The sequence below is a fragment of the Hyla sarda genome, chromosome 8, assembly GCF_029499605.1.
Source record: "Hyla sarda isolate aHylSar1 chromosome 8, aHylSar1.hap1, whole genome shotgun sequence".
NCBI classification, from domain to species: Eukaryota; Metazoa; Chordata; class Amphibia; order Anura; family Hylidae; genus Hyla; species Hyla sarda.
The window spans coordinates 222,356,640-222,371,640 of NC_079196.1; the positions used below are offsets into that span (position 1 = coordinate 222,356,640).

At 46.3% G+C, this 15,001-nt stretch overlaps 2 protein-coding genes across 8 annotated transcripts in view; one reads left to right on the forward strand and one right to left on the reverse strand.

The window, feature by feature from the left end:
* The first annotated feature begins 1 nt into the window (after nucleotide 1).
* LOC130285342 (uncharacterized) lies at nucleotides 2-991 on the forward strand. The gene has a single exon (XM_056536700.1). The coding sequence runs from the start codon at nucleotides 2-4 to the stop codon at nucleotides 989-991; it is 990 nt and encodes a 329-aa protein (XP_056392675.1).
* A 1,999-nt stretch (nucleotides 992-2,990) lies between these two features.
* Nucleotides 2,991-15,001, reverse strand: part of C8H16orf96 (chromosome 8 C16orf96 homolog) — a 50,678-nt gene continuing 38,667 nt past the window's right edge. For 4 of the 7 annotated variants that reach the window (XM_056534738.1, XM_056534739.1, XM_056534737.1 and 1 more), the window contains exons 10-18: nucleotides 13,737-13,811; nucleotides 13,096-13,260; nucleotides 7,784-7,902; nucleotides 7,351-7,413; nucleotides 6,297-6,368; nucleotides 4,440-4,590; nucleotides 4,258-4,351; nucleotides 4,084-4,176; nucleotides 2,991-3,328 (exon numbers count right to left, since the gene is read on the reverse strand). In XM_056534738.1, coding sequence (XP_056390713.1) covers nucleotides 3,177-3,328; nucleotides 4,084-4,176; nucleotides 4,258-4,351; nucleotides 4,440-4,590; nucleotides 6,297-6,368; nucleotides 7,351-7,413; nucleotides 7,784-7,902; nucleotides 13,096-13,260; nucleotides 13,737-13,811 — 984 coding nt within the window. In that variant the 3' untranslated portion in view covers nucleotides 2,991-3,176. The remainder of the gene's footprint in view (nucleotides 3,329-4,083; nucleotides 4,177-4,257; nucleotides 4,352-4,439; nucleotides 4,591-6,296; nucleotides 6,369-7,350; nucleotides 7,414-7,783; nucleotides 7,903-13,095; nucleotides 13,261-13,736; nucleotides 13,812-15,001) is intronic. The other 3 variants (XM_056534743.1, XM_056534742.1, XM_056534741.1) reach the window with 2 other exon arrangements.

Here is a 15,001-nt window from a genome sequence, read left to right on the forward strand (position 1 = left end):
CATGCCCACCTGCCCATCTGTGCCATTTCATGACATGCTCCCCTGCCCATCTATGCCCGCACATGACATTCTCACCTGCCCATCTATGCCCGTACATGACATTCTCACCTGCCCATCTATGCCCGCACATGACATTCTTACCTGCCCATCTATGCCCGTACATGACATCCTCACCTGCCCATCTATGCCCGCACATGACATTCTCACCTGCCCATCTATGCCCGTACAAGACATTCTCACCTGCCCATCTATGCCCGCACATGACATTCTTACCTGCCCATCTATGCCCGTACATGACATCCTCACCTGCCCATCTATGCCCGTACAAGACATTCTCACCTGCCCATCTATGCCCGTACATGACATGCTCACGTGCCCATCTATGCCCGTACATGACATCCTCACCTGCCCATCTATGCCCGTACATGACATTCTCACCTGCCCATCTATGCCCGTACATGACATCCTCACCTGCCCATCTATGCCCGTACATGACATTCTCACCTGCCCATCTATGCCCGTACATGACATTCTCACCTGCCCATCTATGCCCGTACATGACATTCTCACCGGCCCATCTATGCCCGCACATGACATGCTCACCTGCCCATCTATGCCCGTACATGACATTCTCACCTGCCCATCTATGCCCGTACATGACATGCTCCCCTGCCCATCTATGCCGGTACATGACATCCTCACCTGCCCATCTATGCCCGCACATGACATTCTTACCTGTCCATCTATGCCCGTACATGACATTCTTACCTGCCCATCTATGCCCGCACATGACATGCTCACCTGCCCATCTGTGCCCGTACATGACATTCTTACCTGCCCATCTATGCCCGTACATGACATGCTCCCCTGCCCATCTATGCCGGTACATGACATTCTCACCTGCCCATCTATGCCCGTACATGACATTCACACCGGCCCATCTGTGCCCGTACATGACATGCTCACCTGCCCAATCTGTGCCCGTACATGACATGCTCACGTGCCCATCTGTGCCATTTCATGACATACCCACCTGCCCATCTATGTCCGTACATGAAATGCTCACCTGCCCATCTGTGCCCGTATATGAAATGCTCACCTGCCCATCTGTGCCCGTACATGAAATGCTCACCTGCCCATCTGTGCCCGTACATGACCAACTCACCTGCCCATCTGTGCCCGTACATGACATCCTCACCTTCCCATCTGTGCCCGTACATGACATCCTCACCTGCCCATCTGTGCCCGTACATGACATGCTCACCTGCCCATCTGTTCCTATACATGACATGCTCACCTGCCCATCTATGCCCGAACATGACATGCTCACCTGCCCATCTATGCCCGTACATGAAATGCTCACCTGCCCATCTATACCGGTACATGACATGCTCACCTGCCCATCTATGCCCGTACATGACATGCTCACCTGCCCATCTATGCCCGCACATGACATGCTCACCTGCCCATCTATGCCTGCACATGACATGCTCACCTGCCCATCTATGCCCGCACATGACATGCTCACCTTCCCGTCTGTGCCCGTACATGACATTCTCACCTTCCCGTCTGTGCCCGTACATGACATTCTCACCTGCCCATCTGTGCCCGTACATGACATGCTCACCTGCCCATCTGTGCCCGTACATGACATGCTCACCTGCCCATCTGTTCCTATACATGACATGCTCACCTGCCCATCTATGCCCGCACATGACATTCTTACCTGCCCATCTGTGCCCGTACATGACATCCTCACCTTCCCGTCTGTGCCCGTACATGACATTCTCACCTGCCCATCTGTGCCCGTACATGACATGCTCACCTGCCCATCTGTGCCCGTACATGACATGCTCACCTGCCCATCTGTTCCTATACATGACATGCTCACCTGCCCATCTATGCCCGCACATGACATTCTTACCTGCCCATCTGTGCCCGTACATGACATGCTCACCTGCCCATCTGTTCCTATACATGACATGCTCACCTGCCCATCTATGCCCGCACATGACATCCTCACCTTCCCGTCTGTGCCCGTACATGACATCCTCACCTTCCCATCTATGCCTGTACATGACATGCCCACCTGCCCATCTATGCCCACACATGACATGCTCACCTGCCCATCTATGCCCGTACATGACATGCTCACCTGCCCATCTATGCCCGTACATGACATGCTCACCTGCCCATCTATGCCCGTACATGACATGCTCACCTGCCCATCTATGCCCGTACATGACATGCTCACCTGCCCATCTATGCCCGTACATGACATGCTCACCTGCCCATCTATGCCCGTACATGACATGCTCACCTGCCCATCTATGCCCGAACATGACATGCTCACCTGCCCATCTATGCCCGTACATGACATGCTCACCTGCCCATCTATGCCCGTACATGACATGCTCACCTGCCCATCTATGCCCGTACATGACATGCTCACCTGCCTATCTATGCCCGTACATGACATGCTCACCTGCCCATCTATGCCCGTACATGACATGCTCACCTGCCCATCTATGCCCGTACATGACATGCTCACCTGCCCATCTATGCCCGAACATGACATGCTCACCTGCCCATCTATGCCCGAACATGACATGCTCACCTGCCCATCTATGCCCGAACATGACATGCTCACCTGCCCATCTATGCCCGCACATGACATGCTCACCTGCCCATCTGTGCCCGCACATGACATGCTCACCTGCCCATCTGTGCCCGTACATGACATGCTCACCTGCCCATCTGTGCCCGTACATGACATGCTCACCTGCCCATCTGTGCCCGTACATGACATGCTCACCTGCCCATCTGTGCCCGTACATGACCAACTCACCTGCCCATCTATGCCGGTACATGACATTCACACCGGCCCATCTGTGCCCGTACATGACATTCACACCGGCCCATCTGTTCCTATACATAATATGCTCACTTGCCCGTACATTACATACTCCCTTGCCCACCAATGCCCGTACATAAGATGTTTATCTGCTCAATAGAATTGTACATTTATTATATTACAGGTGACATATTTCATTTCTTTTCTATACATAGTAAATAAGAGAAAATAAAAGCTCCTGTTATAAAGTGCCAGGGTGATGGAGGTCCAGCAGCAGGGGGCGGTGGTGATTGTGGTCACTGACCGAAGGCCTCATCATAGGTCACACCACCTGCTCCTCACCATTGATTGACTGGTGCATAAAGTTCGTAGTCTCCGTGGTAGAGGGAACGTGAAACGTGGGCTGCAGCAAGTCCGTGGCAGATAGTGCTTGTTGTGCGGTGCGGGACGATTGTGCGGAGTGACTAGGAGGTCCTGTGAGGGGAGAGAGAGGCGAGGTTATGCATCAGTCGCCATTAGGAGGTGCTACGGTGCCATCTTTTACTCCCTGTTGTCAGCCATAAGGTTAGTGCATTGTCTTCCAAAGAGTGTGCATCCAGCTGTTGCAAAACTACAACTCCCAGCATGCCCGGACAGCCAGTTTCAGCCTACTTCAGGACTTTCTACAGGCCCCATCTATTTCATGTGCACCAACTGAAGGTACCGAACAACTGATAGGGCAAGGATTGTTGCAAACTACAACTCCCAGCATGCCCGAACAGCCAGTTTCAGCCTACTTCAGGACTTAGTATGGGCTCCATCTACTTAATGTGCATCAACTGAAGGTACCCAACAACCGATAGGGCAATATATGTTGCAAAACTACAACTCCCAGCATGCCTGAACAGCCAGTTTCAGCCTACTTCAGGACTTTCTATGGGCCCCATCTATTTAATGTGCATCAACAGAAGGTACTCAACAACCGATAGGGCAAAGATTGTTGCAAAACTACAACTCCCAGCATGCCCGGACAGCCAGTTTCAGCCTACTTCAGGACTTTCTATGTTCCCCATCTATTTAATGTGCACCAACTGAAGGTACCCAAGAACCGATAGGGCTAAGATTGTTGCAAAACTACAATTCCCAGAATGCCCGAACAGTCGTTGGCTGTCAGGGCATGCTGGGAGTTGTAGTTTTGCAACAGCTGGAGACACACTCTTTGGAAAACACTGGGTTAATGTGTCACTCACTCGAGGTGGGGGTGCTGGAGCTCCTGTAGTGGGGGGTAGCAGAACGCGCTCTTTCCATGGTGATCCTGTATGGGGGCTGTGGGGTCTTCACTGCTGAGAAGAAGAGAGGGGTCAATCTGAAATCTATGTCGTAAAGGAGGGTGAAAAGAGTCGGACCGGGTAGCTGACACTCACCTTGGGTGTCCCTCTCAGAAATATAAGCCGTGTGACTCTTGTCCATCCGTCCCTTGTACATGACACCATCGACCCCCATAAGGTCAAACTCCGACTGTATGACATTGGGCAAAAGACGTCATCAACACCTACAGATGAAGCCCCCTATAGACTTGACTCCCGAAGATGTCCGCCATACTTACGTTCTTGTACTGGACCTGCCCGGGGTCTCCATACGGGAAGACCGTTGTGAGGTTCGGGTTGCGCGCTGCCTTTCGGTGGAATGAGCAGGACGTGTGGGGTCTCGGGGCCTCGTTGTACTGGTACTCGGAGTCTGATATGTGCGCGGGATCTCTGAAAAGATGAATCAGTGTGAATACGGGGTTAATCAGCAGACCAGGCCCAGCTCAATAGTGGGGTCTGCTATAGTCCCTGGTGGTCATGCATAGGACAGACGCTGACTGTGCACAGTATTTCTGGTGACCTATTTACAACCATAGACGTGTCAGATCCTCCTCATCGCACCTTCTGTCTGCAGGGTCGGGGGTATCTAAGTATAACCTCCTGTATTGTTTAAAGCAGGGGTCTCAAACTCAAATTATCTGGGGGCCACTGGAGGTAGTGGCTGGGTGAGGCTGGGCCGCTTGCGCCCCTCACATACAATGCCCCCTTCATGTGCCCCTCACATATCATGCCCCCATCATGTGCCCCTCACATATAATGCCCCTCATATAAAATGCCCCATCATGTGCCCCTCAACATCCACCAGCAACACCCCCACCAGCAGTAGCACCCCCATCATCCACCAGCAACACCCCCCCCCCACAGATTTCCCACATTAGGTAGCCTTAGCACAGATTCCCCACATTAGGTAGCCTTAGCATAGATTCCCCAAATCAGGTAGCGCAGCACAGTTTCCCCACATTAGGTAGCCTTAGCATATATTCCTCACATTAGGTAGCTGTAGCACAGTTTCCCCACATTAGGTAGCCTTAGCACAGATTCCCCACATTAGATAGCCTTAGCACAGATTCCACACATTAGGTAGCCTTAGCATAGATTCCCCACATTAGGTAGCCTTAGCACAGATTCCCCACATTAGGTAGCCTTAGCACAGTTTCCCCACATTAGGTAGCCTTAGCACAGTTTCCCCACATTAGGTAGCCATAGAATATTTTCCCCACATTAGGTAGCCTCAGCACAGATTCCCCACATTAGGTAGCCTTAGCACAGTTTCCCCACCTTAGGTAGCCTTAGCACAGATTCCCCACATTAGGTAGCCTCAGCACAGATTCCCCACATTAGGTAGCCTTAGCACAGTTTTCCCACATTAGGTAGCCTTAGCACAGATTCCCCACATTAGGTAGCCTCAGCACAGATTCCCCACATTAGGTAGCCTTAGCACAGATTCCCCACATTAGGTAGCGCAGCACAGTTTCCCTACATTAGGTAGCCTTAGCACAGATTCCCCACATTAGGTAGCGTAGCACAGTTTCACTGCATTAGGTAGCCTTAGAACAGTTTCCCCACATAAGGTAGCGCAGCACAGTTTCCCCAAATTAGGTAGCCTTAGCACAGATTCCCCACCTGGACAGCGCTACTTACATCCTGGCGGAGGTGCATGCTATAAGTGACGTCATCGCACATGCTGTGCAGGACATCGGTGTCCCTGCGCGGCTCTTGCGATGACGTCACTCACCGCGCGCACCTCCGCCAGGAAGTACCCGCAGACAGATGTAAGTAGCAGTTTAGTGACGGGGCAAGACTGGTTGCCCCGTCATATGTGCACCGGGTCCCGGGCGATACAAATTCCAGATCCCTGGTGCGGGCCGAAAAATTTCGTTCTGTGGGCCGGGAGTTTGAGACCCCTGATTTAAATAGAAGCACCCCAGACTAAAATAAGCCCTTCCCCCAATGCACATGGACTAAGGCTGGCAACCATCGTCTTCTTCAGGGATGGAACATTGTCACATCTCCGCCCTTATAGTAATGTTAATATAATCATATAATACATTATGGCTGATATCACTGCACAACTATACCCCAGTACACACACCTACCCCAAATTCTTGCTGTATTCTCCACTGCTTGTGTTATTCCGGGGCATTAAAGAACGGACGGTAACAAGATGTCTGCAAAAGAGAGATATAGATAGGTAGAAATGAGATAGATATGAGATAGATAGATATTAGATAGATATGAGATAGATAGATAGATATGAGATAGATAGATAGATAGATAGATATGAGATAGATAGATAGAGATAGATAGATATGAGATAGATAGATATGAGATGGATAGATAGATAGATATGAGATAGATAGATAGATATGAGATAGATAGATAATACAGACAAAGGATAAGTTAGCCAGAAGTATTGATTCCAAACTATTATATGGACCTGGGTTACAGGTGCACGCTGCTGGGCTAAATATACAGCAACAGAAGAATACAGCAGCACACTGCCAGCACAAAGATATAGATAAAACATGAGTATATAAATAAAACATGAAAAGCTATACAGCTATAGTGCAATAAATTAAAATATGAAATAGTGAGGTACTTAGCTTGCAATTTGGCGGCCAAATAGCTTGGACCATCCCACCACGGTAAGGTGACCTCATTGGGATGGACCCTACACTATGAATATGCCTCTGTGTGATCAGTTCAGCAGGCACTGCAAGACCTGAAACATCCAAGACACCTTATATACACCTTGATAGAGTTGGGTGGGGTGCTAGCAGAGCCTGCTGAACTGATCATACAGAGGCATATTCATAGTGTAGGGTCCATCCCAATGAGGTCACCTTACCGTGGTGGGATGGTCCAAGCTATTTGGCCGCCAAATTGCAAGCTAAGTACCTCACTATTTCATAATTTCATATTTTCATTTATTGTACTATAGCTGTATAGCTTTTCATGTTTTATCTATATACTCATGATTTATCTATATCTTTGTGCTGGCAGTGTGCTGCTGTATTCTTCTGTTGCTAGATAGATAGATAGATAGATAGATAGATAGATATGAGATAGATAGATAGAAAGATATGAGATAGATAGGGTCAGGGCGAGGATTAGATGGCGGGTGGACGGGTAAAATGTTGGTGTACTCACGGTCCGTTCGCCATGGTTACAGGACGGTCACATGAAATGCACTTGACTCTCTCAAACAGTTTCCTGCAGATAAATGACATTTGATAAGAAAATTAAGACACAACAGATTTTTCTTTTTCCGGCTTTTCTTCTATCATTTCCGGAGGATTCTCTTCTCCATAAACATCTTCATAATAGAATAATAATAATAAAAGGGTCTCATAGTAATGTGAATTCTAGGTGTCAGTCCCCATAGAGCGGTGGTCTCCAAACTGTGGCCCTGCAGATGTTGCAAAACTACAACCCCTAGCATGCCCAGACAGCCAGCGGCTGTCTGGGCATACTGGGAGTTGTAGTTTTTGCAACATCTGGAGGGCCACAATTTGGACACCACTGCCCAAGGAAAAGGGGAATAAGGGAAGGGATGTCTAATCTGGTTCTACACAGCACTCACTTCCTGGAGCCCGCTGCCCCATCTGGATCGAAGGTTTGCACGGAGTTAAGATGCTTCTTAAGGAACCTCCAGAGTTCTTCCAGGTCTTTGTGAATGGAGTCCAAGTCTGAGCGACTCAACTAAAAGTTACGAAACAAAGCAACAAAGTCACCCACAGGGAATGAAGACAAGGATCTGTGTCCACAGCAGCACAGAGCATTTCAGCATTAATATCAATATAACCATGGCTCCCTTCCTTCTCGTATCACGGATTCCTGATGACATCACTAGGATTGCCGTCATGGTGTTATGTTTTGCTTTATCCATGGAAGCTATCAGTACAGGTGATGGATTCCATGTCAGACAGTCACGTCTCACCCTCATGAATACACAACACCGCGTTCGCTTCTTAGTAATGCCGATTGCTCAACTGGATGGAGGAACAAAGGTATTCAGGCAATAGAAGCTAATGAAAGACTCCGAAGGTGACCGACTATATGTGGACTGAGGTTGTGGGAACCTCATGGGAACCTACCCTGCCCCTTACTATGCTTCTCTGGATAATATCGATAAAGTTTATTGAAAGGGTTGATGTCATGGCTGTTGTATATACGTTACCTTGGCCTCCGGTTCTGCCAACAGTTGGCCAACATGTTTTGCAATTTAGAGTCTTGTGTTGGCTATTCTCAAATCTATCTATCTCATATCTATCTATCCATCCCATATCTATCTATCCCATATCTATCTATCTATCTATCTATCTACACAGCTTGTAGTAGGCAGCACAACCTAAGATAGCGAGATGCAATGAGGGTGCCGGTGGAACAGACTTGGTCACAGTCTGCCCAGACAATGCATAAACAGAAAATCCGCAGCACTCCAGGGATAGTTCAAAGGTGATTTATTTATTATCCCATGCTACAAAAAATGATACAACGTTTCACCGGTCTCTCACCGGCTTTCTCAAGCATACTTGAGAAAGCCGTTGAGAGACCGGTGAAACAGTGTATCATTTTTTGTTGCATGGGATAATAAATCACCTTTGAACTATCCCTGGAGTGCTGCGGATTTTCTGTGTATGCATTATCTATCTATCTATCTATCTATCTTTTTATATCTATCTATCTATCTCATATCTATCTATCTATCTATCTCATATCTATCTATCTATCTATCTCATATCTACAGTGGGGATCAAAAGTTTGGGCACCCCAGGTAAAAATTTGTATTAATGTGCATAAAGAATCCAAGGAAAGATGGAAAAATCTCCAAAAGGCATCAAATTACAGATTAGACATTCTTATAATATGTCAACAAAAGTTAGATTTTATTTCCATCATTTACACTTTCAAAATAACAGAAAAAATAACTGGGCACCTGCAGAGTTAATATCTTGTACTGCCCCCTTTGGCAAGTATCACAGCTTGTAAACGCTTTTTGTAGGCAGCCAAGAGTCTTTCAATTCTTGTTTGAGGTATCTTTGCCTATTCTTCCTTACAAAAGTCTTCCAGTTCTTTGAGATTTCTGGACTGTCTGTCACTCACTGCTCTTTTAAGGTCTATCCATAGATTTTCAATTATATTGAGGTCAGGAGATTGTGAAGGCCATGGCAAAACCTTCAGTTTACACCTCTTGATGTAATCCCCCGTGGATTTCGAGGTGTGTTTAGGATCATTATCCATTTGTAGAAGCCATCTTCTCTTTAACTTCAGCTTTTTCACAGATGGCATTGTCGTGTCCCGGTACCGTATGTTATATGTTACCTGTATAGAGGTCCCCTTAGTCAGAGTCCCTAGGACGTCGGGGTCCCTCTTTTGTAGTTTTCCCCTTGTCACCCCTCAGTTAGTCAATGACTATATAGCAGTTCTTATCAATATAAGTATAAGTATAGATATGTATATATTTAGCTGCCTACCTGTTCAGAGCGTAGCAGGACCTAAGGGTCACGTGATCAGGTTAAAACTCTATAGTTTTGCTACAGGACCTTTGGATGTTCCTGTGACGTGTTCACCCACAATGCACTGTAACGGTGAGTGACAGTCGTTACAGACCAATCCAAAACAGCCGGCCCCTGCCCATATAAGGGACCTGCGCCATCTTGATCCCTCTCTTGGGTTGCTGACTCTGTAAGAGGTAGGACCTCCGCAGCTAACAAGACGACTTACTAGGCCAAAGCCTTGCGGCCTAGGCCTAAAGCATAGCGGATAGACTAAGAAATTCCCCGCTACTCAGCGCAAGGTCACTGGACCTAATTACTCCCCTAAATCCAGCGGATCTCGGCAATACAATCCTTCAGAAGCTAAATTGAGCTTATCTGATCCCAACCGACTGTCAATCGCTGCTCATGCCATTTGTAAAGAGACTCTGTATTCTGGACTGTTACTATTGTTACATGCACAGAAATTCCTCAGTAAAAGTTCCTGCAAGTTTTCAGTTAACAGCGGTTGTGGAGAATCCTTTATTTCTGCATCACCTATTGCTCTTGGGAAGGGTAGCAATAGGCCTATCAAGAATACAGCATTTAACCCTCACCCTGGCGTCACGAGTGACAAGGGTTAACAGCGCCCTTAACTATCCTGAACAGCAACACCCTAAATATCCTACACTACCACAAGACAGTATCCCCTCTTCTGCCACCACAGCATCAAGTTAGCATCCAAAATTTGCTGAAATTTTATTGAATCCATTTTTCCTTCTACTTGTGAGATGTTCCCTGTGCCACTGGCTGAAATACAACCCCAAAGCATGATTGATCCACCCCCATGCTTAACAGTTTGACAGAGGTTCTTTTCATTAAATTCTGTTCCCCTTCTTCTCCAAACGTACCTTTGCTCATTCCGGCCAAAAAGTTCAATTTTAACCTCATCGGTCCACAATGCATCAGGCTTGTCTATATGTTCATTTGCAAAGTTCAAACGCTGATTTTTGTGGTGAGGACAGTGGCGTAGCTATAGAGGTCACAACGGTCGCCATTGCGACCGGGCCCCTTAGCCAGCGGGCCCCCCTTTCCACATTTACATGATGGCCGGCCGCTGTCATAAGTACTTATGTTATTCTTCTGGTGGGACATTCTTCAAGTCCAAGTGCGGCCGCTGCTGCAAAATGTTCCCATACTGCAGCAGTGGAGTCAACATATCTCGGGATGGGCGGGGACAGAGCAGAGGAATCATCACGCCCTGGCCCCGACTGTCCCGCCCTTACCTTGCCACATTGTGAGTGGAGATGAGGAGGAGGAGGAGGGGCGGGGCACGCACCAGTCCCGTCCAAAAAGCCCTGCCCGAAGCCGCCCGCCTGTCCTATACTGCCGATGTGTCTCACCTCACACGATACTTCATCCAGGTGAAGGCTTCCCTGACCAGCCAGCAGTGCCCACGTCCGGTATGACCCTGCCTTAGACGCTGCACGCTCTAAATGCACGGCGCTAGGGTGTCCTTGCCGCAAAGTGACATGCAGTGTTTCCCAACCAAGGTGCCTCCAGCTGTTCTAAAACTACAACTCCCAGCATGGCCAGACATCCTTTGGCTGTCTGGGCGTGCTGAGAGTTGTAGATTTGCAACAGCTGGAGGCACCCTGGTTTGGAAACACTGCATTATTGTATATGTACCACAAATTAATTTATAGAAAAAAAATTTAAGTTATGGAAACTCACAATTAAAAGATTTATGATAAAACATCTTGTATGGATTAAAGTATTATTCCCATAAAGCAGTGGTCTCCAAACTGTGGCCCTCCAGCTATTGTAAAACTACAACTATCAGCATGCCCAGACAGCTTTTGGCTGTCTAGCCTGTCTGGGCATGCTGGGAGTTGTAGTTTTGCAACAGCTGGAGGTTGGTCTCAGAACTGTAAATGTCATGAAGTGATAATGCATCAAGTGTAAAGCCCAGTGACGTAGTAGCTATAGATGTCGCAACAGTTGCTATTGTGACCAGGCCTCTAGTTAATTCAAGCGAGGTCGTCTCATGATGACGGACATCAGTGATCACGCTGATGTCCGCCTTTTACTCTATAGATGCCATGATTAATGCTGATCATGGCATCTATAGTGAGGATTGAGGTGCGGGTTTGGGTGGGCTCATCACAGCGTGATGTGTATGATGGATGTGTGTATGGGGGCGGTAGTGGGATGTGTATATGTATGATGGATTTGTGTATGTATGAATGATTGATAGATTTGTGGATGGATGGAGTAGTGGCAGTATTATATTCGGACGGTACGGTGTGTGTCAGTATTATATTCAGAGGGTACAGTGTGTGGCATTATTATATTCAGAGGGTACAGTGTGTGTCAGTATTATATTCAGAGGGTACAGTGTGTGTCAGTATTATATTCAGAGGGTACAGTGTGTGGCATTATTATATTCAGAGGGTACGGTGTGTGTCAGTATTATATTCAGAGGGTACAGTGTGTGGCATTATTATATTCAGAGGGTACGGTGTGTGTCAGTATTATATTCAGAGGGTACAGTGTGTGGCAGTATTATATTCAGAGGGTACGGTGTGTGTCAGTATTATATTCAGAGGGTACAGTGTGTGGCATTATTATATTCAGGGGTACAGTGTGGGCAGTATTATATTCAGAGGGTACAGTATGTGGCAGTATTATATTCAGAGGGTACATGAGAAAGGCTGGGAGAGCCAGCAGAAACATCGCTGTATGACATTCACATGATGGATAAAGTTTTTTCTTTTTCACCATATTGGACCTGTGTGCTGCGGATTTATATGAACTTTCTGTGAATTGGGACTTCTGACCAAGGTCTGGTTCTGCGTGCACCCACGGATATTGAGCTCAAGGGAGTGCTGTTTCTCTTTGGATTACTATCTATCTATCCATCTATCTCATATATATCTATCATATCTATCTATCACATATCTATCTATCTATCTATCTATCTATCCATCCCATATCTTTCTATCTCATATCTATCTATCTATCTCATATCTATCTATCTCATATCTATCTATCTATCTATCTATCTATCTATCTATCTCATATCTATCTACTGTATCTATCTATCTCATATCGCTCTATCTCATATCTATCTATCTATCTATCTATCTATCTCTCCATCCCATATCTTTCTATCTCATATCTATCTATCTATCTCATATCGCTCTATCTCATATCTATCTATCTATCTATCTATCTCTCCATCCCATATCTTTCTATCTCATATCTATCTTTCTATCTATCTATCTATCTATCTATCTATCTATCTCATATCGCTCTATCTCATATCTATCTATCTAATGGGAACCCACCGTGCTCCTCACTGTGCTTCTCTGGACAGTATTGATAAAGTTTATTGAAACTTATTGAAATATGTTACCTTGGCCTCCAGTCCTGCCAACAGCTTGGCCAACATGTTTTGCCACTCAGAGTCTTGTGCTGCCGACTTCTTCATCAGATCCTCTAGGATGGCATTGACCTCCGCTATGGCCGCCTCCAGCTGAGCGTGCCCCACCTTGGTCTCCAGCACCCGCTTGTCAGCTTTCTGGAAAAACAAAAAGAAGATTGCGGGGAAGATATCTTCACTTCTGCTGATCCTAAACATGTTCACCCTTCCCAAAACCCAATGCCAACCATGTGATTGTCTGTCCATGTGATTTCTCCTATTTACTTCCTGTAGGATGTAGCTGTCTGGCCATGTTAGCCATCATGGGGCGGCATTTATGTCATCCAGTCACACGCTGGCCCCTCCTCCGCCTATCTTTTGTGGAAAATGGGCTTTTAGGCCCCATCGGGGCACTAGGGCATGGGTACATCAACCCCTAGGGCAGTGGTCTTCAACCTGCGGACCTCCAGATGTTGCAAAACTACAAATCCCAGCATGCCCGGACAGCCAACGGCTGTCCGGGCATGCTGGGAGTTGTAGTTTTGCAACATCTGGAGGTCCGCAGTTTAGAGACCACTGCCCTAGGGCTACACCGCTGACCTAATGACATGTGACCCCTGTAAATACGTCCTTACCAAATTCAGTTCTAACATGAAATCCTCCTGATTCAGCTTCTTCTTCTCCAGCTCATCGATCTGACTCTGAAATGTCTGCAAGAAGGAGATTGATAAGACTTAGGGAGCATTCACACCACGTTTTTGCAATACAGTTCCGGTATCAGGTTTTTGATGAAAAACTGATTCCTCAAAACCTGACTATGGCTGGGTTCACACTACGTTTTTGCCATACTGTTTTCAATCCGTTTTTCTAAAGAAAACCGTATGGCAAAAAAACGGATGGAACAGTATAGGAAAAAGTAAACCGTATGCGTTTTTAAACAGTATACTGTTTTTAAAAGTGCATACAGTTCCGTCCGTTTTTATAGAAAAAAAAACCATACGTTTTTGAAAATGTTGTCCATTTTTAATGGGAGGGGTCTTGGGTGGGGACTTTAGGATTCAAATGCGCATGTGCAAAGTAAAAATGTATACGTTTTTCCCGTATGGAACCGTATACATGTGCGTTTCCCATTGACGTCCATGTTAAAAAAAAACGTATGCAGTTGCAGTACGGTTTTTAAACCGGAGAAAAAATCGTGGTCAACCACCCAAGACCCCTCCCATTAAAAATGGACAAAATTTTCAAAAACCTATGTTTTTTTTTTCTATAAAAACTGACGGAACTGTATGCACTTTTAAAAACAGTATACTGTTTTAAAAACGCGTACGGTTTACTTTTTTCCATACTGTTCCATCCGTTTTTTTGCCATATGGTTTTCTTTAGAAAAACGGATTGAAAACAGTGTGGCAAAAACGTGATGTGAACCCAGCCTAAACTGTATCAAAAAGTGTGTACAAATTTTAACCCGAATACAATTAAAAACCGTATACGGTTTGAAAAATTATGTCCGGTTGCATCCGTTTTTTTAACAAAAAAAAAGTATACGTTTTTAACTTTTCATTCCATTATGAATAAAGTTTAACTTGTTTGATTGAAATTCCAGGAAAAAAAAAATGTGCAAAGTCAAAAACTGTACGGTGCAAACTGGATGGAACCGTACGCACATACGGTTCTGTACGGTTCTTATTGACTCCCATGTAAAAAAAAAAAACATATACTGTTTCAATCAGTTTTTCACCTGGACCAAAAACCGTGGTAGGCTGCATTCACACCACGTTTTTGCAATACAGTTCCCGTATACGTTTTCTATATGAAAACTGTATGGAACCGTATTGGAAACCGTATGCATTGACTTTCTATTGAAAACCGTATGCCAAAAGATGCATCAGGTTGTGTCCGT